Below are 14,282 nucleotides of genomic sequence, written 5' to 3'. Positions count from 1 at the left end.
GCTGAGGCCCGGACCCCCGGGTGTGATAGAGCATGCGCCGATTCAAAAACGCAACAACACCATGAAACGGGAACCACCGAGCGTGGGCGGCTGATGGAAACGTCGCATGATCAATGGGCTGTGAGGTCAGTTTCTTGATCATTAATATGCAAATCGTGACCACTGATCAACAACCACTGATCAAAGCCCACTGATCAAAGCCCACTGATCAATGGCCATGAGTACCATTCACAGAGAGTTGGGGAATGGCTGCACTCACAGCATTGTAACATGGTGAACGATGTACCCTCAGCCCCCCTCCTCGATTCAGAGGTAATTTTTTCCTTTTCACGTACTTCTTCAGAAGTCATTTGGATGAGCGACGAAACGTTTCTCCCACTGAAAACGCTACGTTCCAGATGAACAGAATCAAGTTTTGGGGCGGAAAAATCCTGGATGTGGGAAATGGGATAACGAACACTGCACAATGCCCAGGCGCTCTATAGTCGCAAGCTAGCAGCAAAAGCAGCTGTAGGCCGAGGTGGCAGTCCGGCAGCCGCCGACGCTTCCAGGCAGGAGCTGACTTCCTCTTCGGACCTTAGCATGTTCGCCCCAGGGGTCACCAATGTGGAGGTATGAAAGGACGACACGAGAGATCTCAATATTTTACTCCAACTTTAATCTCGGCTTCACACAACTGAACGCTCAAGGCGCCAAAAGCCTAACCCTCTCACTTCCCCTCACACCGGGTGTGAGTGGAGCCACCTGGTGGTCCACCACAGGGGTCATTTTGAAAACGGCGTCTGACTACAAATGAGCTAGTTATGGATTTTATATTTTTATATTTGCACACACACACACACACACACACACACACACACTGAGGCGAAAATAAATAAATAAAAACAAAAAAATCTGAAACTGCATTTTAGACTTTTTCCAACATCTAAAGATACGTTTGTTCATATGTAAAAATTCTCAAGTTTTTATGCATTAGTTTCCTTGACAGAATAATACATCACTGACAGAGTAATGCAGTATTTATTCTCCATATACTCAGTATTTTCCTTTATTGCCATCCATTCGCTTCCGCTTATCCTTTTCAGGGTTGCGGGGGGCACTGGAGCCAATCCCAGCTGTCATAGGGCGAGAGGCGGGGTACACCCTGGACAGGTCGCCAGTCTGTTGCAGGGCCAACACACAAGGACAGACAACCATTCACACTCACATTCACACCTAGTGGCAATTTGGATTATCCAATTAACCTAACCCCACAAACTGCATGTCTTTGGACGGTGGGAGGAAGCCGGAGTACCTGGAGGGAACCCACGCAAACACGGGGAGAACATGCAAACTCCACACAGAAAGACCCCGGCCTGATGGTGGAATTGAACTCAGGACCTTCTTGCTGTGCGGCAACAGTGCTGACCATCGTGCTGCCTTAGAATATTTCTTTTTGGTTTTTTATTTTTAATGTGCCTCGTTTAATCCAGTGATACTGTTACGTAAATTTAACAAAGGAAGCCACAGATCGAAACATGAAAAAAAAAATTACTTGTGTATTAATTTGGTATTTGGATAAATATAAAGATTACAAAAACAAAAATGAATAAAATGATTTAAAAAGGAGCAGGTTAAACCATTCTAGCTCAAAGCTAGCAAGATACAGGCACGCATCCACACACATAAGGTGCGAGGCAGTGGCCAGTGCTGGGGGCTCAGGATAAGGAGGGAGGTGATGTGGGCAGGGACAAAGGACACACACGCGTGTGCATACACCAGCCACTGCTGGGGACTCTGGGCATAAACAGTGGTAGTGGGACCAGGTGTTTGTGCTGGGCAGCCTGTGGGGTCAGACGGGTGGATGGATTGTCATATGGTTGGAGGTGTGTGAGCGACAGACAGATAGAAAAGGGAGAGGGGGGTGCAGCCTTATCAGGCCAGGGCCAGACCACCATACACCTCTCCTGCACCCAGCAGTCAGTCTGGACTGGGCAAACTGCAGGCCAGCAGCACTGTGTGGGGCTTGACTGGTGAGGGTAAGCTATGTGCAACGTGTTTGTGTGTGTGTGTGTGTCAGACTGAGCATGTTTACCCCAGTTGCACGCTGGGAGTAGGCAGGCTGGTAGCAGCCAGCACAGATAGGTGCAAGCACAAACATGCGCACAGGTTGGGCACCACAAGCAATGGAGATGGACCACCACCAACTTTGGTGAAAGTCTCTGTGTGAGAGCAATTCAAAAGGCTTTAGCTTTTAAACCGACAGACTGTCTTTATAACGCATTCGAGTTCAGGATTAAATAAACATTTCATTCGCGCCTCTGTGGAGCATGTCTGTGGGTTGCATTTCTAGTGTGTCCGTCACCATTGCTTCGTTGTCAGTTTTGTCCTAAATACAAAGGTACAATCCCTTATCTGCAGTTTTAAAATGAAATTAAAACAAAGAGTTTAATTTCACCATTTCCTGATTAAGGAGACCTTTTAATCAGCAGCTATAAAGCCCACAGCCTATGGCTTCTTAGGATAAACGAAACCTACTAAAGAAAAAAAGAGTTCTCTTTGTAAATGCAGCTGGCTGATTCTCTCTGGCTTTGTGTGTCTGTCTTGCCAGGAGCTGGTGGTGAAGACATTAATAGTAGCTGAGCCCCACGTGCTGCACGCCTACCGCATGTGTCGCCCTGGCCAGCCACCGGGGAGTGACAGCGTCTGCTTCGAGGTCCTGGGCTTTGACATTATTCTGGACCGCAAACTCAAACCCTGGCTATTGGAGGTATAATTCTCTTTATTTACAGCATATGTACAGCATGCATGTGTGTGTAAAGCTGGTTAAATTGGAGAAGTGTGTTTCTCTCAAAAGCTAGAATATATTTTGGAGGCGTAATTTCACTAGATAATTTGAGATATTTAATTTCTAGACTACTATTACTATTTTTCTGTATACTGTTAGTATGTCATGCTAAGCTACTATTTGTGTGTGCTATTTTAAAAACACTTTCAACAAAGAGTGAAGGTACACTTGTTTTCTGTCTTCTGTGATTTCTAACGTTTCTGTAAAGTCTCACCTGTCTGCGCTGCTACTGAAGTGACAGCGGCTCCAGACTGATGTAATGTGGTATAAGCAGGAGACAGGGAGACGTTACCGCACACTGACAGAAAGCATAAACACACACTGATTTGTGCCCACACGCTCTGGTCCCCACACACAAACACCCGCACGGTCTGAAGTACGTGTTTACGCGCCTCCGAACACACGGAGAGACTCGTAAAATGAAAGGAACTCACACAATCGCAGCCATGCATGCTTGATTACACGCATGCGGGCATTCATGCACACCCATAGATGCATACAGAAATGCATGAATATACAGCAGCCTATAAGACACGATAAAGACACCCCACCCCATACCCCCCTGCAGGCTTTAAAATATAGGCCACAATAGCAGGTTGACTAGTAATTCTTCAAGTGTCAGTCTCTCGGGTGTCAGGCATGCAGGAGATCGAGTCAAATTCAGATTCCACTCCAGGATTTCTATCTCACTGCTCTGATGTCAGCAAGTGAGTTAAAGTGTGACCTAAATCCTTTAACCCAAAGTGGCTGCACCTCCACCCCCATCCCACAAATTGACTCGAGGATGGGGAAATGCCTTGGGGATAATTGTTTGGGGTTTCTTCCCCCCATCATGCCAACCCAAAATAACATTTTTAGGTTTTTTTCTGAGATTTTGGAGAAACAAAGTGACATTTGATAGTTGGTTGGTATTTTCAGGTGCTGGCATTTTCTGTCATCTTGGAATTAGGGTGCTGTTATTACCCTACGTGACATTTCTTGTGTAGCTGAGCAGTTGTAGTATAAGACAAAAGGATGTACAAGAGAGAGCAAGAGGATGGTGTTCCTTTTGACTGCTCGTGCACTGTGACAGCATTTGTGAGCATTTCGTGTGTGTGTGTGTGTGTGTGTGCGTGTGTATGAGACATAGCAAACAGCCGTGAATGCAGTTGTTCCACTCCAGCAGTAATGATCCCCCCTGTGCTACTAGCAGCTCTCTATAAGTCTCATCAATTAACATCCCACGCACACACGCACGCACACACACACACAAACACACAACCCTGCTTCTCTTTCACGCAACATTTACAGCAACAATAATTTATTTCCCAAATTCAACTGATTAGTCAGGGGATAGTTGCTAGCAAAGAGACCCCCTCTCAAATCCTCACTGCGTACACTGTCAAGATTGAAAATAACTTTATTACCACTTTTTAGCCCGTCGACGTTCGTTGCTATTCAGCAGGGACGCAACAAGCAGGCGGGCCCATAGGCTGGTTTCCACAAACGGTACCCTATGGCAAGCCCTCAGGTCTAAATTTAATTTTTCAGCAGATCGCTTTGCAACATTTTGTAGTAAACTGAATCTATTTCAGCCCATTTCACCATTTGTTTTAACTTTCTGTTTTCTTCCTGCCCTCGAGTCGATACGAAACAGTAAAAATTAAATTGAACCACAATCTAGGTCTTACAGGTTTGTTCTGGATTTGTGGACGCCCACCACTCAGGTTTCCTTGTTGGTGTCACTGTGAATTACACGTGCCATGCTTCGTTGGGGCTTCACCCAGACTGCTGTTCCGACACTGTCCTCTCTTGCTCTTTTAAATGCAAACTCACAACCAGGAAATGAAAGTTCAACCTGCGTAGACTCAAAAGCCAGTTGGATACGTGAAAGCTAGATGGTATCATATACAAGAAACTGTCAGATCATATTATCCCTGTTCTTTACGTTTGTGTTTTTGCCAGCTGTTTTTGAGAGCGTGTAGGAGGATGGAGAGGGAAGAAGAAAAAGGTTGCGTTTCACATCCTCCAATTATACCTTCAGAAAGGAGACACGAGGGTTTTTTTCAGTGGGGCAGCGTGATATTCAAAATAAGGCTCCAAACTCCTGTGTTAGAGGATGCATTTGCCTCTTTGTTGCAACTGCAAAAAAAGGAAAAACCCTCTGTGATACAGTACACTATCTCTTTGTAAGTGGACACAAGCACAGAGATATCATTGGAAATATACTGATAACAAACACAGAGGAATAAAGAGGGACACTCCACAGACCTGCAGACACCTGCTAAGTAGCTTGTCACACCGGTGAGTAGAGAAAAGGCAAGGGGGTGATGAGTCTCAAACCACGGCCAGCCATCAAAGAAGGCACATTGTGCTCAAAGCAAAACGAGAAAGGGGAGACGGGAAGCTAAAAACGAGAGCGAGGGAGAGAGACAGGCTTTTGTGCGATCCTTGTCTTAATTCAGCAGAGTTTTCAACACAGGTTTTACCTCCTATTGACATTCAAAACATCAGCACTACATAGGCACACACACGCACAAAGACACACACATACACGCACTTGCTCAAATGGCGTAACCTGAGACATTCACTTTCATTAAACCAGCCCAGACAGCATCTGTGTTTCGTATAGGAAAGGCATTTCATTGAGCCGTGATCTTTGCTTCATGCAGGCGCACACTCAAGTGCGCACACACACTCAATTGCATATCCAAGCACGCATTCAAACACGCGTCTCTGCCTAGACTGTAGTTTCTATCGTCAAGGCCAAGGCTTTTGCTCTTAGCCGTTCATTGAGTGTTTTCTTTCTCTTTTAAAAGCAAAAAAACTGAAAAAAACAACCAAAAAACTAAGCAAACCAGGAGAAAAATAAAAATCGCTGCACGTGTTCTGTTTAGCTCAGTAATTGCCTCGTGGCACAAGCTCATGAATTCTGTTAGCATGTAGTGGTGTTATCAGATGGCACTATACAGGCCAAAGGGACCAGCAAGCTTCAAAAAATCCAGCGTCAGGTGTAAGGAGTGCATTTACTTGTTGGGGAAATGCAGCAGCGGGACAATATTATGCCCCCGCACCCCTCGACCCTGCAGCCTCTTTAGGGCCCGTGGCCTGTAAGCTGGCATGACAAATAGTTTCAAATTTACAGAGAAAAATATAAAAATGGGAGAGGACAAGACGTATACACACACACACAAAACTATTGCCTTAAATTTTCCACCCCTGAAACAGAATCTGACAAAGAGCGCAATTTAGCGTTCTCACGAGGTCCTGATGGGTGTCCGCGGACCCCCAGCACAAGGACCAGTGAACTGAGGCCCAGCCTCATTACAGGCTGTGGCTCACTTCATTTTTTTAAGCTGTTTCCCCACATGCAGCATAAAAAAGCTCCAGCTGGTCAACTCTAAATAAGAAGAAACAAGTGCTTGTAGTGAGCATGAATAATTAGAAACCTCCCCGGTCCCCACGAAGCTGTCTCTCTAGTGCCGGGCTCCAGGCAGCTTAGAGGCTGGTCGGCCTGCTTGTTAGGGCTACAGTCAGCATGTGACGGTGTGCTTGTGTGTGTCTGTGTGTGTGTGTGTGTGTGCAGAAGTGAATGTAAGTTAGCGTGTCTAAATTTGATTTGCACTGTGTGAATGTTTGCAGTGTTTGGTACTGTACTGTGTTCGGCTGGACGTTAAACACATCATGAGAGATACAGCCGAGGATGTGTCTGCGATTTTGTGTAAATCTTTCTACTCCCTGTCCGCGTGTGTGTCTGTGCGTGCGTGCGTGTGTGTCTGGATGAATGGTCTTTGCCCCTCTGGGAATAGTCCTCTGTGGTGTGTGGTACGCTACCCTCATCTGCTTACCGACTCCAGCCCATAGTCTTGCCTTTTATTCAGTGAGGTTGGCAGGTTTAACTCTTCTGAAACACACACGGGCCTATTCAGGAAGAGAGAAGGAAGAAGTTGGGCGACTTTCACTGCGTTTTATGTGTCATATTAAGATAGCGTTGCACAAAGGCAGCTTGATTATTGATGGCAACAATTTAACTACCACCCTCTCATCCATCTCATGTGCTTTTTCTTCGTGTCCTGTCCCCCTTTTTAGGACCGCCGTGCAAAATGATTGGCAGCTAATGAGGCGGGCGTGGTTAGGCAAACTGTGGCACGGCCTTGCTTGTCACGGGGTGTTTGTGTGTTTGTATGTTTGTATGTGTGACTGGCCATTACAAAAACAGACCAACAGTCTGCAGCTGGGCTGCTTCCCCAAGGGTGGCGATTTTTCACCCTTCCCCTCACCCCTTCCTGCAACTTTCCCCTCTTTGTGTGCTTTGTGTCTCCGATTGTTTCAAGATGAGTTTTGGTTTGTCCTTCCAGCCCATCAGAGCCAACGTAATCCAGACTTCCTTTTTCTTTGGCGTGTTTGTGTGTGTGTTTGTGGGAAGTAATCTGCATTGGCAACTGCAAACAGATGCACAGAGACAAACACATCGATAGTTTTCACACTTTCCTATTTTCCAACCACATACAGACACCTAATGAGTTGGATCTGAGGAAATACTGCTAATGCCTTGGTTGGAATAAATAGTGGCTCACACTTGTTCAGATTTCCAGTAGAAATTCTATTTAATCTGTGGAGAATGAGGTAAAAATGTAATGTTCTTATAGCCTTTCATAAAAGTGTAAAGAGTAGAGATGTTTTCCGGGTACTCTTAGAGGATGGATTTAGAGGTTAGCCTGCCTTTCACATATTTCCTGAGGAAATTTCAGAAGTGTTTCCTAACACCTGCTACAGCCGACTCGAACATTATTGTGTATTCAGAGTGATTAAAGAGGAATTTACTTGCTACCTGTGCTCTCCAAATAATTTTCATCCCTTCATGATTGAATTTTCTAGGGTAAATGATAGAGGAGAATACATACAGTCTGATATTCTCAATTATCTTTCTGAGTCTCTTTTGCCCTCTTCCACCTTTCATTCTCCTTTTGTCTTTGATTAATCTTTGGCACTTAGTGGGATTCATTCTTGTTTAAATGTACATGGATATCGTCCTTACGCTCTGAGGGGTTGTCCTTCCACTTGTAAACCCTAGGTGGCAGTAGTGACCTGCGAGCCACTCCCCGGCTTAAAAGAGGTTTATTAAAGAATAATTAGAATGATGTATGGGACTGTCTGTCTCTATCCACATCCATTTTCCCCCAACATGACTATTTCATGGAATAAGTATCAAATTAGGCGCGCACGGGCTTTGTATGTGGGGCAGTTGAAAACATACACCAACTCTTAGTCATTTATCATCAGGCGTGTATGGCAGTGTCAGTGTGTTTGTGTGCGCACGTGTGATTGAGAAGGAAGATGCACGTTTATGAGTGACATAGGGAACTGCAGCAGGTACAGCTGGCTCTGTGGCATCTTTGAAGGGAAGACATGTTTTCCCTTCATGTTTATGACAGTCAGCTCTGGACTTCAGATTGTGGCTGATGATTTGTTTTTGTTTGAAGACTCTTTGGCATTTTGAATTTTGTGTATAGGTGACTTACTAGATCCACTTAAACCGCATTTAACTACCTTGGATTGTACCCCTTGCATCTTTTCCATGTCTTCAAAAAGCAAGGGAGGTCAGCAAAGCTAAATAGTGTCCCACTCACTTCCAGGACCTTTACCAGACTCCGCTAGAGTGTCCCTGCATCCGAGTGGACCACGTAAAATGCCACAAAAAGAACAAAACGGTGATTGATAAGACGGCTGAAACAAGAGAGCGACTTAACAGGGTGGCTGGCTGTCTGTCTTGCTGTCGCTCTACTACTCATGCTCGGTTTCCCCCTCTCCCTTTCTGCCTCCCTCTCTCATTCCACCATTGTGCAGCAACAAACACTCCATTCTGACAGCGGTTGAACTGTGCCGATACCCTTGAGCGTGCGGGGCAAAATGGGAGGCTTGTCAAAGCAGTGGTTGTTTACACTCTGCCAGGAATAATAAGAGGGGGTCGTTTTTCTGAACCGATTAATCACGAGCAGCCCTTGTACTTGTTTTAGAGAGCATTCCAGACGCAGAATAAATGTCGATGTGGGGTGGCAATTTGTTGTGGAAATAAAGCAGCTGATTGTTGTTGATCCGGTGCCGTTGCTATATTATTAGGGTCTGTGTGGCGAAGCTGCAGAAGCCACAGGTACAAACTGTTTAACGTCCGCTGCAGTTTTAGCAGCGAGCGAGACGCATCGTCATCGCCAGGTTAATGGTTTTATTCATAATTGAAGTGATAACAACAGACAGAGATGGAGCATCAGTTAGCGTCTTATCATAATACGAGTGGAGACTTTATTCTCTGTAGTTGTGCAGAACGACCTATGACCCGATTAATAGTAATCTTGTTGTTAGGCATTTATTGTGCTGTTTGGCTCATATTTGCTTACTGGCTATCCTTGGGCAACACACTTAGTTCTCAATTTTAATGTTATAATGCCGTAACTTCATTATGTATCGAGTGCCCTGAGATGACTTCTGTTATGATTTGATGCTATATCAATAAAAGTGAATTAAATTTACTTGAATGAGATGCAAGAACAGATCAAACATCAACAGATCCATGTTCAAACCAGTGGCTGAGTAGAATTTTCCACTTGGAAATCACCAGGCATTATCAAATTAAATAAGCCATGTAAAATTTACTGGTTGCATTTCTCCCTCTTTTGTTTGTACTTTAGTGCTCAAAATAAAGATCAGTAGAGGGACTTGCTGTTCACTGAAAATTCAAACCAAATGGTTTAAAAAAAAAGTCTCACGAGGCTCCCCGGCAACAGCCTGTATTTCACAGTGGTCTTTATGAACGATGGCAGGTTACGGTTTTTTCTTTTTTCTTGAGCCATCTCAATCCCACGACTCAAGGTGCTGAAAATAAAAGCTTTACATTTCCCGTCTTTGTTTTTGTTATAACCCTTTCATCTCTCTACGTTTAATTCAGTAATCAGATGGGGATAAAGGGTCCTGTGAAAGAATTAAAGACCGATATGCTTTTTGACCAAGTGATATTTTGGCTACAGCGATGCGTCGCTGAAGCTGAACCGAATCAAAGAATGAGTAAAAAGGAGTTTCTAATCTTTTCATCTGACGTTTTTATTGAATGCATCTTGGAGCAACCAAGGGCTCCTTTAAGACCCTGCCAGAGTCACTTAAGGAAATCAGAGTGGGGGGTTTTGGGAGCCTGCAGGGGTTCATTAGGACCAGACTGGTTCAACTTCCTTTTGCCAGGGAGGAAATAGAGAACACAGAAACACAGAGAGCGAGAGAAAAATGAAGAGAGGTAACGACCGGAGAATGAGGGCTAGCACGGGGAGGGAGCGGGGACGGGAGGGGAGCGCAGGGTCAGTGGTGACCAGTCAGAAAAACACGGTGAGAGACAGAAAGAGTGGAAATAGAAACTAGGGAGGAGAGGAGTGCAACTGGCAGCAAGAAGAAGGTGAGAGACAAAACAGCTGAGGGAGAGCAAAGAAAGCCAGCGAGCGCTGCGATGCCAGTCTCTCCTGTGACAGCTTGACACCACGAATCAAACTGAGAAACGAAGACAAGTAACGAGACGAGCGTCACCAGGATCACTGCCAGTCTGGCTCTTACCTATAGGCTACGGCGCTCTAAAGCCATACTGTTTTCACTGTGGCTGTCATATTGGCGAGCGCTCTAAATGAACACAGACCTTCTTTTTTTATTTATTTTTTCTTTAGTAATGTTTCGCTGTCTTTGATAAGATAACTGCAGGATGAAGTGGAGCGCCGTCCTCCTCGGCACAGAGAGGATTGTACACTTCATTCTTTTGAGCGAAAGAGTTGCATAGGGTCTCTCTGTTCCTGTTTTCCTCTTGGCGCTAGAACACATTCATCACCCCCGTACTGATAAATGGCTGCTGTATACAAAATAATAAAAAACACACGCACACGCACGCTTACAAGGGCACATCCGTACAAACACACTTCATATTTGTGAGGCTTTTGTAGCTCACCTGTGATATTTATGGAGTTATTGCCTAAACTAGTTAAAGGGACTCAGGCAGTGACAGCCCAGGGAAGGTTATATGCATATTTACAGACAGCTCAGTATAGAGTTTCTGAGGAAATAGCAAGAATAAAAAGCTTCCTGGTATCACAACAGTCACGTTTCTTAGGTCAGTTTGGGTGTAGCTGCTGATCGCTGGAAGGTGCAGATTTACATTTTTTCTTCTTTATTTTATTTGCACAGTCTTTCAGCAGTTACGGCCTTTTTTTGGGGGGTTACGCACACACACGCTCTGGCTCTTGCAGTTCCTGGGAGTCTAGCAGCGGTGTAAATATTATCTTACATCACTGTTCCCGAATCTGCCACACAGCACTGAGCACCTTTATGTCAGGATTAGTAATGGGTAGTTCAGATGTAGGAGAGAGAAGGAGGGATGGAGTTACACAGAGCTACCCCCACAACCCTTGAGAGGCTTTGCATGCCGTCTCCAAAGGGGCTTTCAAATTTTGGTGCTCGGGAAAACCTTATGGTTCCAAATAGCTTGATGCTGCACGCCAGCCTTTCCCCCCCATCCATCTCTTTACCGTCCTTTGATTGGTGGATAGAACGGGATCTGTAATAGACACTAAAACCTGTGATTAGCTCAGTTTTGCTCTGTTACTGAAATCCCGATTTGTGATTGGCTGTTGTCCTGCTTTGATGTGTTCAACTGTATCCAACGGCTTTTTTCCAAAGGAAGACGGGAACTAGAGGAATAGTGTTTCTGATATAAGTACTCACGTTGACTGCAGAGTAAGGCTACTGGGAGAGGTTGAATTTCCAGCTAGACGCTCAGACAGTTGGCTGTAATTTTCATTGATAAAAGCAGATAATTTTGACTTCAGGGTACATAAACATTGTCAATGAATTGAGAAAAAAACCCCGCAAAATATATTAATAGGAGGACATTGTCTATTAAGGTGATGTCAACTGTTACTGTTCATAACCTCTGATTTTGTTGAACTGATTTATAGCAACAAAGTGACAAAATTCCTTTCGCTACTCAACAAATAAACCCTTATCCCACACGACCACATCACCCAGACATTAAAAAGAAAATGGGCGGTCTAAGACTTTCGGACATTGTTAATAAAAGAGCCGACTTATCTCCAAAATCAAGCCGTATCAAACTCGGCCAGCCTTTCGTTGGGCATCTGTTGCATTGTCATTTGAAGTCAGCTCATAGAAAGACACCATTCCTCTCACGGTTGCCAGTTCATTCACCCTCCCTCTGCACTTCTCTTCCATTTTTTGCAGCCTTTGTTGTCTCACATAATCTCTTTCTCACTGTGGGAACATAACAAAGAGTAAAAAGAATTGATTTGTTGTGTCAGGTATAATAACTGATATTTGAATACCTTGCACTGGTGCTGGAAATTGTTCCGTTAAGAATGGTACATTGCTCTTGAATTTCTCCCCAGATGATACCTGCTTTTGTACCTCGAATCCGAGGTGGCTCTTTCTGTTTCTTGCTGAGCGGAATCTCTCTGAGCGCTCTTGATTGTCCGTGATGGCACTGAGCTGAGCGACGGCAGTTCTCTGACGCTCGCAAAGACGTGCGCGTCGAGGCGTCGGGCTGTTGCGAGCAATCTTAGGATACAGAGTCAGGAACCAGGGTCAGTTATGGGGTGAGCGATTAACCCACACAATCTGTTTGTATGCATTCACTCTGACGCAAATATGCTCTTCTAAATGCACGGGCATACACTCGTCAGTGCCAGGCAAAGGCTAAGAGTTGCAAAGTGTCCGTCAAAGAGAGAAAAAACCCTCAACTTTCATCTCTTTCTCACTACTTCTCTCCTTGTCGGAATAGATCTTTTTTTTCTTTTCTCCAAAGATGCTCTAAACTCACTCCTGTAATTGCGTAGCATGCCTGTCTGTTGGACTGATAAGAAAGGAGAAAAAAGTGATATGAAGCAGAACAAGAAGAGAAAAAAATACTGAGCATCCTTTGAATGTGTCTGTTCTCTCTTACCTGACAGATCAATCGAGCTCCGAGCTTTGGGACAGATCAGAAGATTGATTACGATGTGAAGAAAGGTGTGCTGCTCAATGCCCTCAAACTCCTCAACATCAGGTATTGTTTTCCACCCTGTCTTACACATACACACCCATGCAAATAGATGCAACAAATTGCATCTACAGTTTGCAAATCCTGCCCGCGGCTCTTTTGCCCGTCTCTAGTGGCTCCCTGTGGCTTTCACAAAAATAAGTAGCTGAATATAAATATGGAAAGTAACTATGCTGCTACTGTAAAAATGTGGAGCCTTTACATTGAATTAAAAAAATGTGTTCCTCTCAGCCAGTCGGTCACCTGCTGCCTTATCCTCTTAGTTTTGCTGGAAATCAGTAGAGGTGCCTGGCATGGATGCACGTAAATGTGTAGCCTTAGCTATGCATTCAAAAAGAAATAACAGGAAAACAAAGAATTTAACATGGAAAGATTTGTTTCCTTGCTGCTGGCATGCTCGATCTGAAGCCTATAAGACCACTATATGTTTTATCAACAAACTTCACAATTGCTCTGTTTAGTTGGTGAAGTTTTGTGCACAGACGCACTCGGAGTTTGTGTCAAGCTTTACTTTAAAGGGCTTTAAATGCTCAGAATTTCAATCGGTGCCTAGGTTTCTTTTATTTATTTATTTATCTTTTAATTTGACAGCCGAGCAAACGTAAAAATTATTTTGACGCACAGTACAATCCGGCCATTATCTTGTTTTGGTCTCAGACTGATGAGACAGTAGTGACATTAGCGTGAACGCAGCAGGAAGTTGAAGCTTTGGACAAATAAATTGCTGTCTTTCTAAATTTGTGTGTTGGTGTTTCTGTGGTGGATAAAAACACGGATAATGGCCAAGGTACAAAGCCATGCAATACCATCTACTGTGTGCTTTGTGAACCCTTCAATCAGAGATGCTGGGTGTTTGTGAGTTTCTGAATGTGTCTTTTTTTTAACCTGTGCGCTGATCTGTGGTTCGTATATCTACATACGCTTCCTCTGCTGCTCTTTGTTTTGCTTTGTGGGTGTATTTCTTTTTTTTTTAGATGCGCACTGTTTTTATTTTGGAATGTATTTCTCGTATAGGTAGGGTGCGTGTTTGTGTGCACGTGTGTGTGTTTGTGTTTGCTGGCATGCTTTTCTGTCCCCTGGCTACGGAGAGTCTGTCCTGATTGATCATTGTACACCAGACCTCTGCTCTTTTTTCCCTCTTTTCCCTGTGTGCTTGTCCTCCTCTTACTGCTCTAAATATAGTCTCAGCTCTGCTAGTCACACACATATATACAAACAAAGTGCACACACACACACACACACACACACACTGGATCAATTACATGCAACATCGTATACATCTAATTTGGCCAAGTGAGGTGCGTGGTGCACCGGGCCCACATAAAGACTGGCTCCATCCTCCTGAATGGATTCATGTGGGCCAAACAAATCTCTTCTCAAAGTGATTTGTTACATGGC

The 14,282-nt window shown here is 44.4% G+C and overlaps 1 protein-coding gene across 4 annotated transcripts in view; it reads left to right on the top strand.

Moving 5' to 3' along the window:
- ttll7 (tubulin tyrosine ligase-like family, member 7) overlaps positions 1-14,282 on the top strand; it is an 81,171-nt gene that overhangs the window by 27,368 nt on the left and 39,521 nt on the right. For all 4 annotated transcript variants that reach the window (XM_084953490.1, XM_084953491.1, XM_084953488.1 and 1 more), the window contains exons 9-10: positions 2,591-2,749; positions 12,796-12,890. In XM_084953490.1, coding sequence (XP_084809616.1) covers positions 2,591-2,749; positions 12,796-12,890 — 254 coding nt within the window. The remainder of the gene's footprint in view (positions 1-2,590; positions 2,750-12,795; positions 12,891-14,282) is intronic.

Source organism: Perissodus microlepis, chromosome 15 (assembly GCF_051167445.1).
Source record: "Perissodus microlepis isolate ML-2025 ecotype Zambia chromosome 15, ASM5116744v1, whole genome shotgun sequence".
NCBI classification, from domain to species: Eukaryota; Metazoa; Chordata; class Actinopteri; order Cichliformes; family Cichlidae; genus Perissodus; species Perissodus microlepis.
The sequence above is the reverse complement of the archived record's forward strand: the minus strand, read 5'-3'. Positions and strand labels throughout refer to the sequence as shown.